The 19,701-nt window shown below is 55.0% G+C and overlaps 1 protein-coding gene and 1 long non-coding RNA gene across 4 annotated transcripts in view; both read right to left on the bottom strand.

Annotated features, from left to right (window-relative positions):
* The window catches only part of EFR3B (EFR3 homolog B), a 46,742-nt gene extending 37,119 nt beyond the window's left edge, over positions 1-9,623 (bottom strand). For all 3 annotated transcript variants that reach the window (XM_061989781.1, XM_061989782.1, XM_061989783.1), the window contains exon 1: positions 9,533-9,623. In XM_061989781.1, coding sequence (XP_061845765.1) covers positions 9,533-9,539 — 7 coding nt within the window. In that variant the 5' untranslated portion in view covers positions 9,540-9,623. The remainder of the gene's footprint in view (positions 1-9,532) is intronic.
* A 2,780-nt stretch (positions 9,624-12,403) lies between these two features.
* LOC133624836 (uncharacterized) lies at positions 12,404-19,697 on the bottom strand. Its single transcript, XR_009818171.1, has 4 exons — positions 19,633-19,697; positions 18,078-18,131; positions 13,479-13,592; positions 12,404-12,486 (listed from the first exon to the last, which is right to left on the bottom strand). It is a non-coding gene; the product is annotated as an uncharacterized LOC133624836 (long non-coding RNA).
* Between the last annotated feature and the right edge of the window lie 4 nt (positions 19,698-19,701).

Raw genomic sequence — 19,701 nt, 5'->3', positions numbered from 1 at the left:
CCCTACCCTGCAAAACCAGGCTACCCAACACGGGTCTCAGACATTTCTTCTCACATACCAGTTTCCTTTAGCACCCACCACCCTGACCCCTCATACCCTTGCAGCCACAGCTCCTGTCCTGAACAAGGCATCCACCCATGAGGGCAAAACCCCCCAGCCACAACACATTCCTCCAGCCCAGCCTGGCACAGACTATTTAAGAAAAAATTAGACAAGATGACACTGAAGGTCAGCAGCAGCAGCCAGAGCAGCTTCCCCATCCCAGGAGATCCAACCCAGCATCCCGGGGAAAAGCAAAGCAAGGGAGAAGGTACCTGCTCTGGCCATAGGCAGCATCTCCCAGGAGCAGGCAGGGCCGGCGGCGCAGAGCCGCAGCGCAGGGCCGAGAGCCCAGGTAGTCAAAGCCATGGCACCAGGAGCGAATCGGGGGGTTCGGGGGGCCGGCTATCGCTCTCCTCCTTGTTGAGTGGCGGCCGAGGCCAGCCCAGCGGCAGCATCGCTGCGAGGGATGCTCAGCCAAGCGGGAGCTCAGCCGTTTAAATAAATAAGGGAGCTTTCAGCACGGCTGCTGAGTCACCGAGGCGGCTCTGATGGCAGCTGGGAACGGCGCTGGCTTTGCTCTGCCGGCGTCTGCACTGGGACGCGGGGGCGGGCGGGGAGTTGGGCATTTCGGAGGGCCCCGAGGTGTGGGATGGGGGTGGTTTTTCAAGGTCCTTGAAGTCCAAAGCTCTCCTGTTCCACACAGGAGGCATCGCTAGTTGCGGGCAGCGTTAGCAAGGGGGGAGGCTCAGCAGGTCAGAGCTGACCCCAAAACAGCATCCAGGGATGCGACAGACGCGCAAGCACAGAGCTGCACAGTGCGTCACGCTCTCCTCCTGCTGGCAGCCCGCCGCTGTGGGAACCAAGGACACAGATTTTCATACCATCACCAAATCATTTCACGTGGAAAAGACTTTTAAGCTCTTTTGAGTCCACCACGTCCTCTCACAGTGCCAAGCCCATCACTAACCCATGTCCCTCAGCACCTCAGCTACACGGCTTTGCAATAGCTCCAGGGATGGGGACTCCACCAGCTCCCTGGGCAGCCTGGGACAGGGGCTGACAACCCTCTCAGGGAAAAAGTTCCTCCTCAGCTCCAATCTAAACCTCAGCTGGGGCAACTGTCCTGTCATTCATTACTGGGGAGAAGAGACTGACCTCCACCTCACTACAGCCTCCTGTCAGGAAGTTGCAGAGTGCTCATGTCTCCCCTCAGGCTCCTCTTCTCCAGGCTGAACACCCCCAGGGCCCTCAGCCCCTCCCCAGCACACTTGTGCTCCAGCCCCTTCCCCAGCTCCGCTGCCCGGCTCTGGACACGCTGCGGCCCCTCAGTGTCCCTCTGGCAGTGAGGGGCCCAACACTGAACACAGCACTCGAGCTGCGGCCTCACCAGGGCCCAGCACCGGGGACGGCCACTGCCCTGGGCCTGCTGCCACACCACTGCTGACACGAGCCAGGGTGCCACTGGCCTTCTTGCTCACCTGGGCACGCTGCTGGCTCATGTTTTCTTAAAGAGTAGGTAAATTGAGTCATGGAGAAACATTATTTGACCCTCTCCTTGTGGAGGCAATAAGGTGAGAAACCCTGAAGCAGCATCTGCTCCCACAGCTCCCCAGGATGCGTCTGTCACCTCCATCTTGCACTCGCCTGTGACACTCCAGTGGCATTTGTTGGGCTCTCCAGTGTCACTCGGTCCCATCTGCATTCTTGCCAGGAGGCAAAGAGAGCCAAAAGGGCCTCTTGCTTTAATAGCTCAGCTCCCAGAAAGTCATCTAATTGAGAATAATTACAGTCTTTCAGTCCCTGTGACTGACTCGTGAGCATAACCCCCACTCAGCTGCTCTGCCACCGCCATGAGCCCTAAGGCTCTCAGATAAACTCACTGCATGTGCTTCCCAGAGGGGCAGTCACTGGCACCAGCTATAACTGGGGTTTTGGATATTGAGTATGGCCAGCTTAGAACAGGACACAGGCCCAGCTCACCCCCTGGAATGACCATGCACTCGAACTTTGAGCCTTCTCCTGTTAATCTCCTCTCCTCATTCCAAAGGCAACCTTACATTAAGCATGGCTGGAAAACCTTATGGCTATATTGTTCAAGGACTGGAATTTACTTAATCAGGGCACTCCAACTGATTGCACATAATTAAATCATGCAAAATCCTTTCATTAAACCCAATATCCCATGAAAGTCGTTCTCTTAACCCCAAGCAAAAACACCGGCCTGAAGGTAGGGGTGGTACCACCAGCCCACAGTTGTCTTCCCCCAAGCCCCACATCCACCCAGAGACCTTGTCCTAATTTGCTCAGCAAAATCTCATTATGCAGCCAATGCGAGACTCTTTCGTACCCACACTCTGACTCTCTTGGCACTTTGGCACCCAATGGGTGAGCCTGCCCGGGGAAAAGGATGAAATCTCCCTGTTATTAGAAATGCCACTGAGCAACATTCAAGTCGTGTCAGAGACCCACCAGTCCTATTTTCCATCCACCCCAGGGCAAGGGAGAAAAAATAGATCAAGGAAGGCAAGAAACAAGCAATGTCGGCAAAGAGAAGGGAGAGACTCAGTGCCAAGAGGAATGGTGAGCACTGAAAGAGATGTAGGGCACTGCTTATAGATCCCCTTCTTCCCCAAAAGTCATTCCCAGGGGAAAGCCCACAGCCATAAGCATGGGTGTGAGCTCTCTGGAAGGAATGGCTTGCTCAGGTGCTCCTCTGAGCTTCTGCTACCAACCTAAGAGGCAGGAAAACCTACTCTAAAAATCCAGCTTCTGCACCCATCAGCCAGATTCCATTTGCCCTCTCACTCTCTCAGAGCCCAGGCAGATCCAGACATACATCAGCGTGGCCCCACGGATGGCAGAGCTGTAGTCCAAGCCAGTAAATCTCTCTCTAATCGCATTTAAGAGAGCCAAACACACTAGGCACTAATTAAAACCAAGGCAAATGCCCTCCTCACAGCATGCCAGGCTGGGAACAGGGCAAAGACAGCAAGGGCAGCCCTCAGGCCGGGACAGGAGCCAGGTCAAGCAGTTTGGATCAGCCCAGTGCAAAGAAGAGCTGATGGAAAAGAGCAGCCATGAAAAGATGGGGACCCTGGGTGGTTCACCTTTACTGTGGGAGGAAGAACTGGGGAGCCAAATCCAGCTCACTCCCACAGGTCTGTAATTCAGAGCAATGTCTTGATGTTAATTGATAGTTCCTGATTTTGCTGAAAGGCTTGGGCTGCAAAGCCAGGGCTTGTTCTCTTCCATGCTCGTTAATCGCCGCTCATCCGAGAGCCCTTCGGTACGAGTCAGCATCTGCAAAGGGGGTGTTAGAAAAGCTGACAGCTCATCTGTGAGCAGAGACACTTTCAAGACCCAAACCTCCAAGGGCAGCACAAGCCAGCGCTGATCACAGGGAGCCACATCTCTTGACGCCAGCATGAAGGGACAGGGAAATATTTCAAGGCGCTGACAGCAAAGGAAGAGCAGAGACGCCCGAGACTGGTGAGCCAAGGCTGCCACTGCCAGGCTGGATTTCACATGTCGCTGAGCGGGATGGACGGGAGCACACTGGAGACAGGGAAATGCTCTCCCAGACATCGCCCGCAGCCCACTCAGTGGGCACCGTCACCTCAAAGCCTTTTAGCTCGGCAATTAAACTCGCAGCTTCCCCCTGGCACTCCTCCATGCATCGCTCTCACCTCGCTGCCACTGACACAGCCACACCACAGCTGCAGGGAGGGAGGGAGGGGGGTGAGGCAGCTCCACACAGAGCCCCAGAGCACAGCTCCGAGCCAGGGTTACCTCAGCCCACGCATGGACCCCTCAGATGAGAGCTGCTCCGGAGGCTGAATCTAGAGCTGATTTCTTCTCTCCAGTAATGAATGATAGGACAAGAGGAAATGGGCTCAAGTTGCCCCAGGGAAGGTTTAGATTGGATATCAGGAAGAACTTCTTCCCTGAGAGGGTTATTAGGCATTGGAGCAGGCTGCCCATGGAGGTGGTGGAGTCCCCATCCCTGATATTTAAAAGACGCATAGCTGAGGGACATGGGTGAGTTTAGTGATGGGCTTGGCACTGTGAGGTGAGTGTTTGAACTCAGTGATCTTAAAAGTCTTTTCCAACTGTAATGATTCTGTGATTCACACTGGTGCCAGCAGCTCTGAATCCCACCTGGATTTTGCCTTAAACTCCCATTCTCCCCCTTTCCAAATGCTGACAGCTGAAGGCATGCAGGCATCAAATCCAGCTTGAACAACTCTGTGGGGAGTGGTGGGACATAAATCAGCCCCACTGACAATTTACACAAGTGATGGATCCAGCCATCCGTTATTTACACTTCCCTGTTCAACCCAGCCTGCAACTCCGACACTGCAGTGTGCAGAGCTTCCACAGCCGCCAGATTAATTAATATTTCACAGCAGTGATTAGACTGGGGCATTAAGACCACATTAAACCTTTTGCACACAGGGGAAACCACCCATTAAAGGCAGAGCTGCAGGCCGGGAGGTCTGCATTATGTACCTGGCATGCTGGCAGTGACAACGTCAGGGGAGAAGAAGGGGAGTTAAGCACCTTAATGGGTGCCCGATTTCATTATACAACACATGGCAGAAGGAAAACTTGGGGGAGAAAAGAGCTTAAATAGGAGGTTCACTCAAACTCTCTCCTCATCGTAAGATGTTCGCCGGGTGTCGCATGGATGTGGTGGATCTGGTCCAGACCACGTAGGTGGGGAAGCTCTGAGGAAGGTGGATCACCGAATCACAGAATGGTAGGGGTTGGAAGGGACCTCTAGAGATCACCTAGTCCAACCCTCCTGCTAAAGCAGGTCCACCTAGATCAGGGCCATGCAGCATCAGTGCCAGGCAACAAAGACTGCTTCATTAAGAGCCGGGTTCATTTTGCAGGATGCGAATGGCCAAGGACATGGGAAAGCTTTGCAAGTTTGAAAGGTTTTTAGATACTTTTTTATCTCTAAATCCAAACCCCACATGCAAACTCCCTGCCCTGTTTTGCATGTTCAACAAAAAAACACAATAAGGACCTTTGTGAGGTGCTGAACACACACATCTCTGCGCTTTCCTACTTCCCCAAGAAACACTACATCAAAGCCCACAGCCGTTTTAGTTTTTGGCAGCAAACTTGACTGAACACCCTGGTTTACAGGGAGGCAGAAATGTGATGAGACCGGACACAGCCACACTTTCCCTCCAGCCTTTTGGGATTTGTTCACAGTCACTGTGGAGGGGGAGCAACTCCAATCCCCAAAGCTGAGTGACCTGTGACAGAGCTACAGCGCTGCAAAGGGCTCAGCAAAGGGTTCATCTGAGAGCAGAGCATCTTTGAAAGTGCATTTTCTGGTGCAATTGCTGATTGTGCAAGCAATCACCAGAGCCCTTGAGCAGTGGGGCTTGATGAGGTTCAAGGTGAGCAATGTGAGATCCTGGCCTGGCACAATCCCCTCTTGGGTAGAGGAGTCCCCATCTTCACTGCAGGGGTTAAAATCCTGACTGGACAAGGTAATGCCATCACGAAATGCACCAGGCAAAGAGCCCTGGAGTCGGTCACAGGCACTGAGGTTTAACACAAACCAGTGTGAGAGCCATGGCTAGGAGGCTCAGGAAAGCCCCCAGCGCTGCCAGCACCACAAACAGCCCCATTTTCCCTCTACGAGCACTTTCAGATCATTTAGTTAAAAAGCATAGAAGGGGAAAAAAAAAGCCCCCCCCCAAAAATTAAAAGAGCTTAATTGCACTTGACATTCCCCTGCTGAGCCATCCAGTCCCACTGAGTGCTATTTATTTAGTGTAAAACCCGTCAGCTTGTGCGGCTGCTGGCTGTGACTCAGTGGCACACTGGCAGCCCCAGACTGCTCGCAGGGGACAACGCCTCGTCCCCAGGGCAGCCAAAAAACCTCATTTCCCCTGCTCCAGCTGCTGCTGAAAGACAAAAAAAATAGCTACATATAAAAAAATAGGGAACCTTCTCTATTTGCAGCTTCGATGTCGTGGGAGGAGACAGCGGCCAGAAAGCAAAGTGAGAGAGCGGAGAGGAAACAAACTGTGGGGCCAGAGGGTTGGGATTCCTGGCAGTATGGGGGGCACCCGGAACCCCTCCTGGAAATGTTGAGCCCATTCCATGTCTGCAGCTTCCTGCTCTCCCCCTACACCTCTCCCTCCGGCTGTGTCCCTGGTCAGCTGAAGCGCTTTCCGCCCCACGAGCTCCTTCTGCCTTCTGCACATATTTCTGAATGAAAGCCCAGGCTCCTGGAGACGGCGGCGAAGCAGGAAGGTCACTGAGGGTTGGGTACACAAAGCACTGGGCTCCTGCAGCCCCCAAGTATGGGGTAAGTGTGTTCTTTTGCCAGCCAAAGCCTGAGAGCAGCTCCTGTGGTGTGAAACCTCCTGTGGAGCAGCTAATCCTCAGGCCTGGCTTGGGACAGCAAGCTCCCACCGGAGACGGAGACACCAGCCTGAAGGCTTGGTTCATAAAACTGCGGTTTGCACGACTCCAGTCACCCAGGTGTTGGCACAGCCGTGGTTGAAGCCTGGCCCCCACATTTTCACTGCTAAAGGAAACTGGAGCTTGGCTGAAAACGAGCACAGATCCTGAACAGCTTTGCTCTGTGTGCACAGCCACCACCATGGCCCCATATAAACCATGGGTGCCAGGCACAGCCATGCCAACCATGCTGCTCCTGCCACACACATCCAAACACCAGCTCAGCAGAATGAGTGGATACAAAAGGTAGCCTATACCCCCTGTGCTGCCCCTCTGATCATCTCCCAGGGAGGCAGCACATCTCCCTCATATAACAAAGCAAGTGTCCTGCTCCACTTTGTCCTGTCCACAGAGAAAAACAACCTGTCCCCAGTCACCCATCTAATCCATCTCCCAGGCCAAGAGATAGTTAAATGAGAGATTAAAAAGATACCAATAATCCTGTGCATTCCTAATGCACCTTTCATCCGAAGTATCCCACAGCGCTTTCCAGCTCCTGGATGTCTTCCAGGACCACGAGTCGCTGCAATGCCTGGCCACGAGTGCTAACCCGGGAAGGCACCAGCCTGGTGTTTGTCCTCAAAGTCACATTCAGGTCCCCAGAGATGCTCTGCCCTTCCTCATTCTAAGGAAATGCTGGGTATTTCCAAGCAAGTGGCTTCCTCAAGATGCTAGCAGAGCTGTAACCTGATGTGGCACTGCCATTCCCAGTGGGTACTGAGCCAGGATCCCAGGGGAGGAGAACATGTCACATCCCAGATGAAGAAGCTGACACCAGGGGTGCTGGTGGGGTTCTTGGGGTGCCACGGCTCAGCTCTCCCCCAGGTCTGCAGAGGGGCTGCAGCTCCCCGGCAGAGCAGATTACTACCTGCTCCAGGCTGCTGCAAATTGCTCTGATGACGACTGCAGCTCCCCACAAATTCTGCCTGCAGGCAGCACAAATCGCCAAAAGAATCCCCTCCTTCTCCAAAATTGGTGCAAGTCTCAGCATAGATGCAAAAGCCCTGAGCAAGGTGGGGAGCTCAGATGGAAAAGGCATCATCGGGAGCACGTGGGGCTGGCTGTCCCACAGTGAAAGCATCGCTGCCAGCCCACACCAGAGACAGGGGATCCTGCAGTCAGAGCGGGGGAGGGAGCTCTGGCGTGTGGGGGCTGCAGAGGGGCTGCATCCCCAGGGCAGGTGGCAGTCACTGACACAGCTGAGGAGAGGTGGGAAGCATCCCCCTCATTTTGTGAGTGGAAAAATACCAGCTGGGAGCCCTGAATGACTCAATGGAGGCCACGGAGGAGTCAGCACCGTTGAGGAGGAGAGGAAAGGGAACGAACGGCACTCGCGTGTCCTGCCTCAGCTTCCCTCTCCCTGGCCCCACTGGGTAGGAATGCACTCCCCAAGCCCACCGGCTCCACTCCTTTCCCCACAGGAGGTAAGCGCCACATCACAACGCATCTCAGGACCGCCCCTCCCCATCTGTGTGTACCGCACTGAGCCCCAAAATGAGCACCCCATGACTCAGGATGGGGGACAGTACCCTGCCCACCCATCTCCCTCCCTCACACCGTATTCCACCGCTCACTCACCCCCCAGGCACCGCAGCACCCTGCAGAGATGGGGTTGGGTCGGCAGCACCCAAGAGACTCCCCAGCCATCAGTTTGGGCTGGGAGCCGCCAGACAAGGGCAACAGTGAGGGGCTCCCTCCTCCGTGGTGCTCGCCCTGTGCTGACAGCCCAGGAAGGATGCTTGGGCAGCAGGCACGAGGATTTAAGAGCCACCCAGCCACCCCCCCAGCCCTTCCCAAAAGCTCCCGGCAGCTTAGCGTGGCCTGTTGCCCAGCCGGGGGAGCTACCGGGGGGGCTGCCAGCTGCTTTGCCAGCTGCTCCCCATTACACACGTGGCATCACCCGCCCCGTCCACCCCTGGCTGGGGCCAGGGGACCTCATATGCCACCTTGCATAGAGGGCTGACAACAGGAACAGCGAGCCCCCAACACCTCAGGAAGTGGCAGTCTATATGGGATTGAGGTCTGCCCTGTGCCAGGGACCAGATAGCTCCTCTGTATCGCAGAGAGGTGGGCATATATACAACCAAGATCCTCCTTGGTCTTGGGGGATGTGGTGGGTGACATTTCTGTCCCCCTCTTGACTAATCAGGTGGAGCTGAAAAGCCCTACATGGCATCTAAGGCTATAGCATCCATACAGCACCCACCCCATTGAGTGATCCCTGCCAGTATGGGGGTCGTTAGTTCCGTAGAGAAGTAAGGTCTTCTCCAGCCCTGGGGAGCACATGACCCCAGAGACTCAGGTTGAGGGGGAGTTAACAGTCCATGGTCCCTCAGGAAGGGGGCAATGCCCCAATGACGGGGGGGGTGGGTGGCATTTGTAGCCTTTATGGGCTCACAGTGTGTGTTTCTGCCCCAAAGAGGGAACATCCTCCAGAAACTAGGAGGGTGCACAGCCCTGTAAAAGACATAAGTCTTCCTCAAACACAAAGAGAGGTCACCCCCAGTAACTAGGGACATGGACAGCTCTATACAGGATCAAGGTCCCCCTAAACATAACGAGGGGTTACTCCCAGTAACTAGGGAAATCAACAGCTCTATATAGGACCAAAGTCTCCCCAAATGCAAAGAGGGGATGACCCCTCAGTAACTTCAGGGGTGCACTGCCCTGAAAAAGACCAAAATCCCCTCAATCCCAGAGAACAGTCACCTGCCTCTCTAAATGGGGGGTGCATAGATCTACATAGCATAGAGTTGCCCCCCACCCCAAAGAAGGGATACGTCCCCAGTAACCGAAAGGTGAACCGCATCATCTCCCCTGACCCTGGAAGCGCTGAACCCCTCACCGGGCCCTAGGGGTTGCACAGCCCTGCTCCGGAGCGGGGACGAGACCAAGATCCCGGGAAGCGAGGCTGGGGGCCCCGCACGGCCCCGCTATCGGCCCAGTTACCAGCCCAGGCCTGGCGCCGCCCGCCCGGGCTCGTTCCCCGCGGGCAACTCACCGTACATGGCCGCTGCCGTCGGCGCGGCTCGGCTCGGTGCGGCTGCAGGCGGCGGTGCCCGGCCCGGCTCTGCCCCACCGAAGGGCTCCGGCCGGGGGCGGCACCGGGAGGGCGTCCCCGCGGCGGCGGCTCCTCCCGCCGGCACGGCCGCAGCGCCCGCCCCGCCCCGCCCCGCTCCGCCCCGCCCGGTAACGGCCCCGTACGGCAGGGACCCTGCGGCACCGGGCCCCCTGCCCCTGCCACCGCAACATCCGTCATGGTGCCCGGGCATCCCGCCCCGCAGCACCGGCGCCGCGCTGTCCCCCTGCACAAGGCTGCCCGGGGGTAAAGCCACGGGCGGGAGCAGCCCTAGGGGCTGCCAGCCTGCCGGGATCCACTCGGTCCTGTCCCCCGCGTCCCCCAATAACACAGCGGTGAGCTCCCGAGCATCCTTTCCTCCGGCAAGCCCCATTCAGGCACCCTGGGTTCTCACAGTGGGGTTTCCATCCTTCCCGTGCTCACTATTAGCAGCGCTTCTCCTGGGCAATAAGCACCCCAAAGTGCAATAAGCACTGGGGGGCTTATTCTCCTGGGCAATAATCACCTGCCCATTTTACCTGTAGGGAGGGGATACTGCATGTGCTCCCCCCAGCTCACGGCCAGCCAGCTCCACAGAGCACCAGCCCTGCCATCTGCAGACACCCGAGTGGCAATTGTGAACGCCATGGCCTCTCCCTGCACCAGCTACAGCCAGCCCAGGCAGGTGGGAGCTGCACTAGGCTCCCAAAATACAGACATGTGCAAGGGCTGCAGGGGGACGGCGCAGGAAATGCAGACAGATCCAGGTCACTGCTTCTAGAAAGTTCTGGAGAGTGAGATGCGGGGAGGCTCAGTCAGCCCTAGGGAGACAGGGATGCCAGAAAAAAGGGTTCAGAGTGCTGGGAAGGGGTGAGGGAGGAGGGAAATACCTCCCCGAGGTGATTTTACTTTGCATTACTCCCATGCTTCATCACCTGTGTAGTCGTCACTTTCCAAAAATTGTGACTCCTGCTTGGCACCATAAATAAGAACGCAGGGTCTCTTCTTACCTGACAGCCCAAGCAGCAGAGAGAGAGGGGGAGCCACAAGCCGAGGTGTGGAGATGATGGCATTCCCATCTTGGTCACTGCCACAGCTCCCAGGATTTGGGCTCTGCTGGAGGATGAGTTGGAGGAGGGAGGCACAAAAAGCTGCCATGTTCTGGGGCATGGCAGCACTTGCATGCCAGGCAGGGGCAGGACGTGGAGAGGTGTCAGGGCGAAGGGCTGCAGAAGGGCAGCAAGATATGGCACGGCACAGCATAGCATAGAATCATTACGGTTGGAAAAGACCATCAAGATCCTCGAGTCTAACCTCTCCCCTCACAGTGCCAAGCTCACCACTAACCCACGTCCCTCAGCACCTCAGCTACACGGCTTTGCAATAGCTCCAGGGATGGGGACTCCACCACAGCCCTGGGCAGCCTGGGACAGGGGCTGACAAACCTCTCAGGGTTCCAATCTAAACCTCAACTGGGGCAACTTGAGGCTGTTTCCTCTGTTGTCCTGTCATTCATTATTGAGGAAGAGACCAACTCCCACCTCACTGCAACCTCCTGTCAGGGAGTTGCACACAGTGATCATGTCTCCTCTCAGGCTCCTCTTCTCCAGGCTGAACACCCCCAGGGCCCTCAGCCCCTCCCCAGCACACTTGTGCTCCAGCCCCTTCCCCAGCTCCGCTGCCCGGCTCTGGACACGCTGTGGCCCCTCAGTGTCCCTCTGGCAGTGAGGGGCCCAACACTGAACACAGCACTCGAGCTGCGGCCTCACCAGCGCCCAGCACAGGGGACGGCCACTGCCCTGGGCCTGCTGCCACACCACTGCTGATACAAGCCAGGGTGCCATGGGCCTTCTTGCCCACCTGGGCACGCTGCTGCCTCATCTTCAGCCGCTGGCACCAACCCCCCAGGCCCTTTCCCTGTGGGCAGCTTTGCAGCCCCTCTGCCTGGAGCGTTGCCTGGGGTTGCTGTGGCCCAAGGGCAGGACCTGGCACTCAGCCTGCCTCATGGCACAGCACATTGTGGCACAGCCTCGTTCAGGAAGGTTTGGTGTAGTTCGGTGTATGTAACATACCAAAGCATGGCACAGAACAGTGTGGCACTGCTGATTGCTATGCAGTAATGCCCAGCCTGACACAGATAAAATTCTTCTCTTTCACATTTACCTTTTCCCACCCTTTGGACTCATTCCACCCTTTTCCCAGCTGTCCAGGCCAACACAAGGGACTTTATGCCAGAGCCCCTCACACCTCCCCTAGCTGCCCTGCAGCCATGGCATGTGCCATGCATCGCAAGACCCACCCACCAGTAAAGCCCAAGCCCAGACCCTGTCACAAGTGACCCAACAAAGCAAAGATGCTGCCCTGGGCTTTGGCTGGGGAAAAGCACAAGGCTCAAGGGGACAGGGCACCTGAGGAGGAGCAGGGTGCCAGGGAGGTGCTGGCACCAGGCTGCTGCAGATCTTCCCTTCCCTGAGCTTTTTGCTGCATCTCTTCCCACACAGCAAAGCCCCCGGGTTGGATCATCTAATTAGGCAATAGCTGCTGCCTCACAAGCCTCCTCACAGGGAAATTATGTTTTAATTAAACCATTTTGGGAACTGATCTGTGTGGTCGATTCCCCAGGTGGTGGAGGAGTCGCACGAAGATCCATGTTCCCCAGAGACCAGGGGACTTTCACAGGGGACATGGCAGCAGTCACAGGCTGAGGGATGAGCCTCCTGAGTGTCTTCAGTCAGGCCCAGCCCCAGAGGCATTCACAAAATACTTTTTATTAGGAATTTAAAGCCTTAGAATAAAACCTGATGATGAAGGAAGAGTCTGAAGCAGATGTGGCAAATTCTCCCAGGCCAGGAACTCCTGTCCCTTGGCTCATGGGGATGCGTGAGGCCATCAGTTTGCTGTGAAAGGACACAGTGGTCATCAGAACAGGCAAGGAAACAAATTCCCACAGTCACCTTGGTGATCTGGGGACAGCACCCACTCACACCAGCACCAGCTCTACCAACAACAAGCCTTTAGTGTCCTCCCCTAGACCACATCCAAAACACACAGGGCTGGTTTGAACCCCAAAAGTTGTTGCCACTGGAAAAGCCAAGCAGAAGTTCTGCTCTCAAAGACCTAGGACAGACACAAGCAATCCTGCCAGAGCTGGGACAGACTCAGAGAGGTTCAAGTGGGGGGCCAGGCTACCTCAGGCATGTGGCTCCTCCTGAATCTTGGTGCAAGACAAGGATGAAGGAGAGTTAAGCCAGCACTGCCTCTCATCCTCTACCTGTCACCTCCACAAGTAGAACTCCAACACACTCCAGCCTGGCCCAGAGCAGTCCAAGCACACCTCCCTGGTCCAGCACAGCCTCCCGCACCCCTCCAGCAGGCAAGGGCAATGCCAAATACCTTGGGGCCTGGGATGCTCTCGGGACACACAAGATGTACCCCACCTAGGACTTAGAAATTATGTGGAGAGCTTAGCATGGCAGGCAGGGTAGGCATACGAGGCAGAGACAGACTGCTGTGCCCTGAGCCCTGGGATGGCTCAGAGGGAGTTGGCCAGAGGTGCTGGGGGCAGGCAGTGACCCAGAGGTAGCTGCAGCTGGGCTCACCCTGGGCACCTCTTTGTCAGCCACATCCATCCCTGGTCCGTCTGCTCCCTCTTTCCTTGCATCCCCCCTGCTCTCCTGCAGCTGTTTCCATGGCCACAGACCTGCTGCAGCAACCGCAGCGGGGTCTCCAGCATCAGTCATGCATCCTTTCCACAGCCATGCACCTGGGACAGAGCTGGGTCCCAGGCCCCAGGCAAGCTCCCCATGACTGCTCTGCACCTCTGCCCTCAGCCTCGAGGTGTTTGCAGCACCTCATGCACACCCATGGCTGTTCTGGCACCAATACTCACCACATCGCTTGCACAACACCCAGGGATGGGCTCTTCTTGCACCCTGATGATTTTCAGGCACAACGTTCCACCTCTCACATGAATCCCAGTTATTTCTTGCACAAGGATCCATTTCTTGGATGTGTGTTGCACAGGAGGGACAAGGAGTGGGAGAAGGGACAATGACACAGCATGAGGTGATGCTGCACACAGGTGGATCACTTGCAGCAGCAGAAAGAATCACAGAATCATTGAGATTGGAAAATACATTGAAGATCCTCGAGTCCACTGTTCCCCCAGCATTGCCAAAGTCACTACTAACCCTCAGCCACAGCTACACAGCTTTGGAATCCCTCCAGGGATGAGGACTCCACCACAGCCCTGGGCAGCCTGGGACAGGGCTGGAAAACCCTTTGGGGAAGAAATCATCCCTCATCTCCAATTTAAACCTCCCATGGTGCAACTTGAGGCTGTTTTCTGTTGTCCTGTTGCTTGTAGCCTAGAAGCAGAGATTGACACACCCGGCCACAGCCTCCTGTCAGGGAGTTGCAGAGTGATGATGTCTCCCCTCAGGCTCCTGTTGTCCAGGCTGAACACCCCCAAGGCCTTCAGCCCCTCCCCAGCACACTTGTGCTCCAGCCCCTTCCCCAGCTCCGCTGCCCGGCTCTGGACACGCTGCGGCCCCTCAGTGTCCCTCTGGCAGTGAGGGGCCCAACACTGAACACAGCACTGGAGCTGGGCCTCACCAGGGCCCAGCACAGGGGACGGGCATTTGACGGAGGAGCATCTCTGCCAAAAAGCCAAGCACTGCCCTCCCTCCATCTGCAATGGGTGGGTGTCTCTACTGGGAGCACTGGTGTTTCATGGCTATCAGCCTGCATTGGCCCTGCTCCAGAAGATGCTGCTGCAGGCTGTGAGGGCTGCAACACCATCTCCAATGCCTTCTGGGCCTCAGACATCCACAGATGAGAAATGCTGTTTTTCTGCCCAATCAGAAAGCCTGGGGATGGTGCTGCACCACTCCGCCTCCCATCCCAACACAGCAGAACACCACTGAGAAACTAAGTCGCGCTCTGCCTCTCCTGCCCAAACACCACTGGTTCTTTCCCACAGGAATACTCAGGGGACATGTGCAAGGTTGCCACCACCACAACTTTATGTACACACTCCAGACCAACAAACACAGCAGAGTGACGATAGTGGTGGGGCCAGTTCAGCCACGGGGCAAAAAATCCTGCCTACACCAGCCAGAAACGTTGGGTACGCTCACATGAACAATGCAGGTTCAGCCCACACACAGGTGGAAACATCTAAATCATGTTGTCATCACATGATGCAGTGGTGACCCAAAGGAGTGTGAGCAAGGGAGGACCAGGAGACACTGAAGCTTGTGTCCTTGAGCCGCAACTGGGGCTCAGGTGTGAAAAAAATCCTTTTAGAGACTCTGATTCACATCTTAGTTCCCCAGGGGAGCCTGTGATTTCATACTGCACCCAACGACATGCTGAGACGACACTGGTGTGTGACAGGAATGGCTGTGTACACTCACAAGCTTCATATTCTTCTGTAGATATTGACAGTACATACAGAAATTAGGGCTACCAAGATACTGAGGGGACTGGAACACCTCTGTGAGGAGAAGAGGCTGCATGACTTGGGAGGATCTCATCAGTGCTGAGAAATCCCTAAAGGGTGGGCATGGAGAGGATGGGGACAGTGTTCCAGTGTTGTGTGGTGGCCAGTGCCAGGACAAGGGGTAACGAGCTGGAACCCAGCAAGTGCCACTGGCACAGGAGGAGAAACTTGTTTGGTGTTGAGGTGAGAGAGCCCTGGCCCAGGCTGCCCAGGGAGGGTGTGGAGGCTCCTTCTCAGGATGTTTCCAAACCCACCTTCCTGTGCCCCCTGATGGAGGGGAACAGGGCAATTTAACAGGGCTAGAGCAGGGGCTTGGGCTGGATGAGCTCTGCAGGGCCTTGTCAATCCCCACCATTTGGGGATTCTGTGGTCTATGTTAGTTTATTTGTGTATCTGTAACTTTATTACCCTACCTGGATATGATTATAACTATACTACTCTGACTGCCTATACCTCCTATCTCCATTCTCTGACGGAAGATTTTTTGCAGCACACGGCCTTACATCAGTTATAGAAGCAGGGAAGGGAACAGGCACATCAAATGTTTATACCTGTCCATCCCAGTTCACACACAAATCCTGGAACATGCTCAACACACAGTGAAATGTGACTGTTGGGAATGCCCTTCAAGGTGGTCTCCCACCTCCATGGGAATGTTCAATGTCTGTCTACATCTCCCAGTTCTTATTTTTATTTGAGCCATTTCTTATTTGTTTTAGCTACCTCATTACTTATTAGCCCCAGATTTTCAGCCTGCACTATTCCAATGGTTTCTCAGTTTCTTTCCACACCCAACACTCCCAGAAAGGGAGGTGGGAGGCATCACCATCAATCTTGGCCATACATCCCTACAACAAGATGACTACTCTTTCTTCATCCAAACAAAGCGTGAAATGCAAAGCTTGAATTGCCCCACACATTATTTCCAAGACCCATCCATGCCAAGGACAGAACCAGCATGGAAAGGTAGTAGAGGTGGGATGTGATGATGCATTAACAAGTCCAAATGGTGTTTCTGCACCACAACAATTAAAAGAAGACAGTCCCATCAGGGAATCTGGGATTCTTCAAGCCTGGTCCAAGTCACTTATCCAGAGAAGAAGCTGTGCTCTGCTCCCTGTCTGCCCAATAGCCATGGTTGTGCAAGTCTTTGCACGCCTGGATATGAGGTCTTGCCTCATATAAGTGAATTACAGTATTTTCTGTCATTATGACCCAGATAATTGCAGTACTGATCTGTATTTATTACTGTACTGCTATTTAGAAATAAATTGTTTATCCCTAAAGATGCTAGTCTGGTGGTTGTTGTCATATCACAAACCTGTAAGTAGGCAGGGCTGCCATAAGTCCTTATGCTGCCCAAAATCAGTGCTAAGCTATCCCAATCATCCTCCTGTCCAGGCATAGAGGGGCTCTGGTCTTCCCAACCCAGAGAAAACCTCACAAAGGGCTTTATATCTGGTACCAAAATAAAGAGAAAAAACAACCAACCTTCTTTCTTTCTCCTCATCTCCATAAAAAATGAAGGACAAGCTTGGACCAGGATGAAAAGCTCAAAAAAAAACCCCAACCTCATCTTTCTTAAAAAGCTGGGATCAGGGCAGAGCAGCACCTGCCTCCTGTTTGGCAATGGGGATTATAAAACGTGAGCAGATAGGATCCCTCATGCCTCAGGAAGGTAGACACTAGCCCAGGGCCAAGGCAAGGAGCTGCCCAGAGGCGTCCCCAGTCAGTATCTCAAGGAGGAAGAGCTGAATTCACCAAATCAGCCAGATGGATTCGTAAGAAACATTTGTAAGAAACATTTGTAAGAAACATGTAAGACACCCATTATTAACTGAAAAGTCTCTACATGGATGCACAGGACCAGCAGAGGAAGGGTTAAAGGAATAAGCTTAAACTGGCAGACAGAAGTGTTCCTAGTTTCATCACACAGCCAGACAGCGGGAAGATGAGGAACAAACTAAAGATAAGAAAGCTAAAGATAAGATGACATGGAGAACAGAGCTGGAGTCACAAACCACCCAGAGATGGTTTGCAGGACTATTTTGGCAAAGATTTATGAGAACAAATAGAATCATAGAATCATTATGGTTGGAACAGACTTTTACGATCTTCGAGTCCACCTCCTCCCCTCACAGTGCCAAGCCCACCACTCACCCATGTCCCTCAGCATCTCAGCTACACGGCTTTGCAATAGCTCCAGGGGTGGGGACTCCACCAGCTCCCTGGGCAGCCTGGGACAGGGGCTGGCAAGCCTCTCAGAGTTCCAATCTAAATCTCTCCTGGGGCAACTTGAGGCTGTTTCCTCTGTTATCCTGTCATTCATTACTGGGGAGCAGAGGCCAACTCCCACCTCACAACAACCTCCTGTCAAGTAGTCGCAGAGAGTGATCACATCTCCCCTCAGGCTCCCCTTGTCCAGGCTGAACACGCCCAGGGCCCTCAGCCTCTCCCCAGAACACATGTGCTCCAGCTCCTTCCCCAGCTCTGGACACGCTCTGGCCCCTCAGTGTCCCTCTGGCAGTGAGGGGCCCAACACTTGCCCACCTAGGCACACAATAATGAGGCAGAAGATCCCAAACAGCCTAAAACAGACCTGCCAGAGAGCAGCTTCTCTCAGTTGCCAGTCAGGAGGAAGCCAGAAAAAGTTTCAAGGACTCAACAGACAGCATGCCTTGTTCATAGCATACAGTAATGACAGCCCACATTTCCCCTAGCACACATTTCTACCACTTCCCATTTCCAGACTAGGCCACTAAACAGCCAGACATGCTTCCAGCAGGATGTGGCAGGGGAGACTCTCAGGATCCCTAAGCTCAGGGCATCTCAACTAATAAAAATCCCTCCCATATCCATCTCTGTCAAGTCCCTTGAGAGTTGCTTAAACTGTGTGCCTGGGGAGCTCCTTGCCAAAAGATGGCTATGCCCTGCCCCGGGGAAAAGGGCCCTCCAGACCCCCAGCCGTGTGTCCCCTCTTGGTACCTTGTCCTCGAGGCATCATGCTAAGGTTCCCCTTCTTCACAGGATCTTGCTGGGCTACAAGGAGCAATTAAAGACATTTACAATGAGGGTCCCCACGGATGGCCCTGCCCTAGATTAGCCCTTGCACAGCGATAGGCCCCTTTACTCAGACACTGTAGGCCAGATCCCGGAGTGCCAGGGGGGCACTGCCAGCTCTGGTGTCACCCAAGGCCACATGTCTCAGCAACCAGCAATGTCCCCTCCTCAAGAACCTGTTTTATGAGAAGTCCACTAACAGCTAAAAAAGACCAAATCCATTATTTGCACTTAAACCCTCACAGAATGGCTGTGAGCTGCATCCTGCCCAATCTCCCTGACTATTCTTTACCCTGCACAGACCCAGCTGAAGCAAGAGAGAGGGCTTCCAGGCTGGGGGGAAGCACTTCTCTATGTCAGGAAGGACAAGAGATGTAATCCCCAACTGCTTTTCTCTACCTCGAGCTCTCCAGGGCCACAAAAACCCCCGCAACTGAGCCCACCAGGACAGCAAGATAGCCTGGGGTGCTCAGAAACAAGGAAGGGCCAGTATCAGACTACATGGTGCTTCAGGAGTCCCTGAAGCTGGGCCAGGACAGGAGCCATCCTTCTGAAAACTGAAATGGAGGGCAGGGCCTGCCAGAGGTGAGCTGGCTACTGTTCTCCCCTTGATCCCCAGAGAGGCGAGTGGACTCAGACCCAACCCCAGGCCTATCATAGAATCATAATATCATTTCATTTGGAAAAGACCTTTAACAACATCAAGTCCAAACCCTCCCCTCATAGGGCCAAGCCCACCACTAACCCACGTCCCTCAGCACCTCAGCTACACGGCTTTGCAATAGCTCCAGGGATAGGGACTCCACCACCTCCCTGTGCAGCCTGGGACAGGGGCTGACAAGCCGCTCAGGGAAAAAGTTCTTCGCTATCTCCAAACTAAACCTATCCTGGGGCAACTTGAGGCCATTTCATTCAGCAGTTCCCTGTCCCTCTTCAGCTGGGGAGCTCAGAACTGGACACAGGACCCCAGATGAGGCCTCAGGAGGGCAGAGCAGAGGGGGAGGAGAACCTCCCTCCACCTGCTGCCCACACTCTCTTCATGCCCCCAGGATGCCATTGGCCTTCTTGCCCACGAGGGCACATTGCTGCTCATGTTTATTTGCTGCCCACCAGCACTCCCAGGTGCCTCTCTGCAGAGCTGCTCTCCAGCAGGTCACCCCCAGCCTGTCCTGGTGCAGGGGCTTATTCCTCCCCACTGCAAGACCTCGGGAGGCTCCTCTCTGCCCCACTGTCAGCATGTCCAGGCCTGGCTGAATGGCAGCACAGTGCCTGGTGAATCAGCCAGTGCTCCCAGTTTGGTGCCATCAGGGAACTTGCTGAGGGTCACTCTGTCCCCTCATCCAGGTCGCTGATGAAGATGTTGAACAAGACTGGCCCCAGAACCCATCCCTGTGGAGCTCCACTGGCCACTGTCCTCCAGTTCCACTGGGCGCCGTTGCATGACACCAGGCGAGCTCAGCGGCCCCGCACCGGCCCGTACCTTTCCCGCGCCGCGGCCCCGCGCAGCCCCTTCCCGGCGCGGGCAGAGGCCCCGGCCCCGGCCCCTCAC

The sequence above is a fragment of the Colius striatus genome, chromosome 2 (assembly GCF_028858725.1).
Source record: "Colius striatus isolate bColStr4 chromosome 2, bColStr4.1.hap1, whole genome shotgun sequence".
NCBI lineage: Eukaryota > Metazoa > Chordata > Aves > Coliiformes > Coliidae > Colius > Colius striatus.
This window is presented reverse-complemented; position numbering and strand designations above follow the sequence as displayed.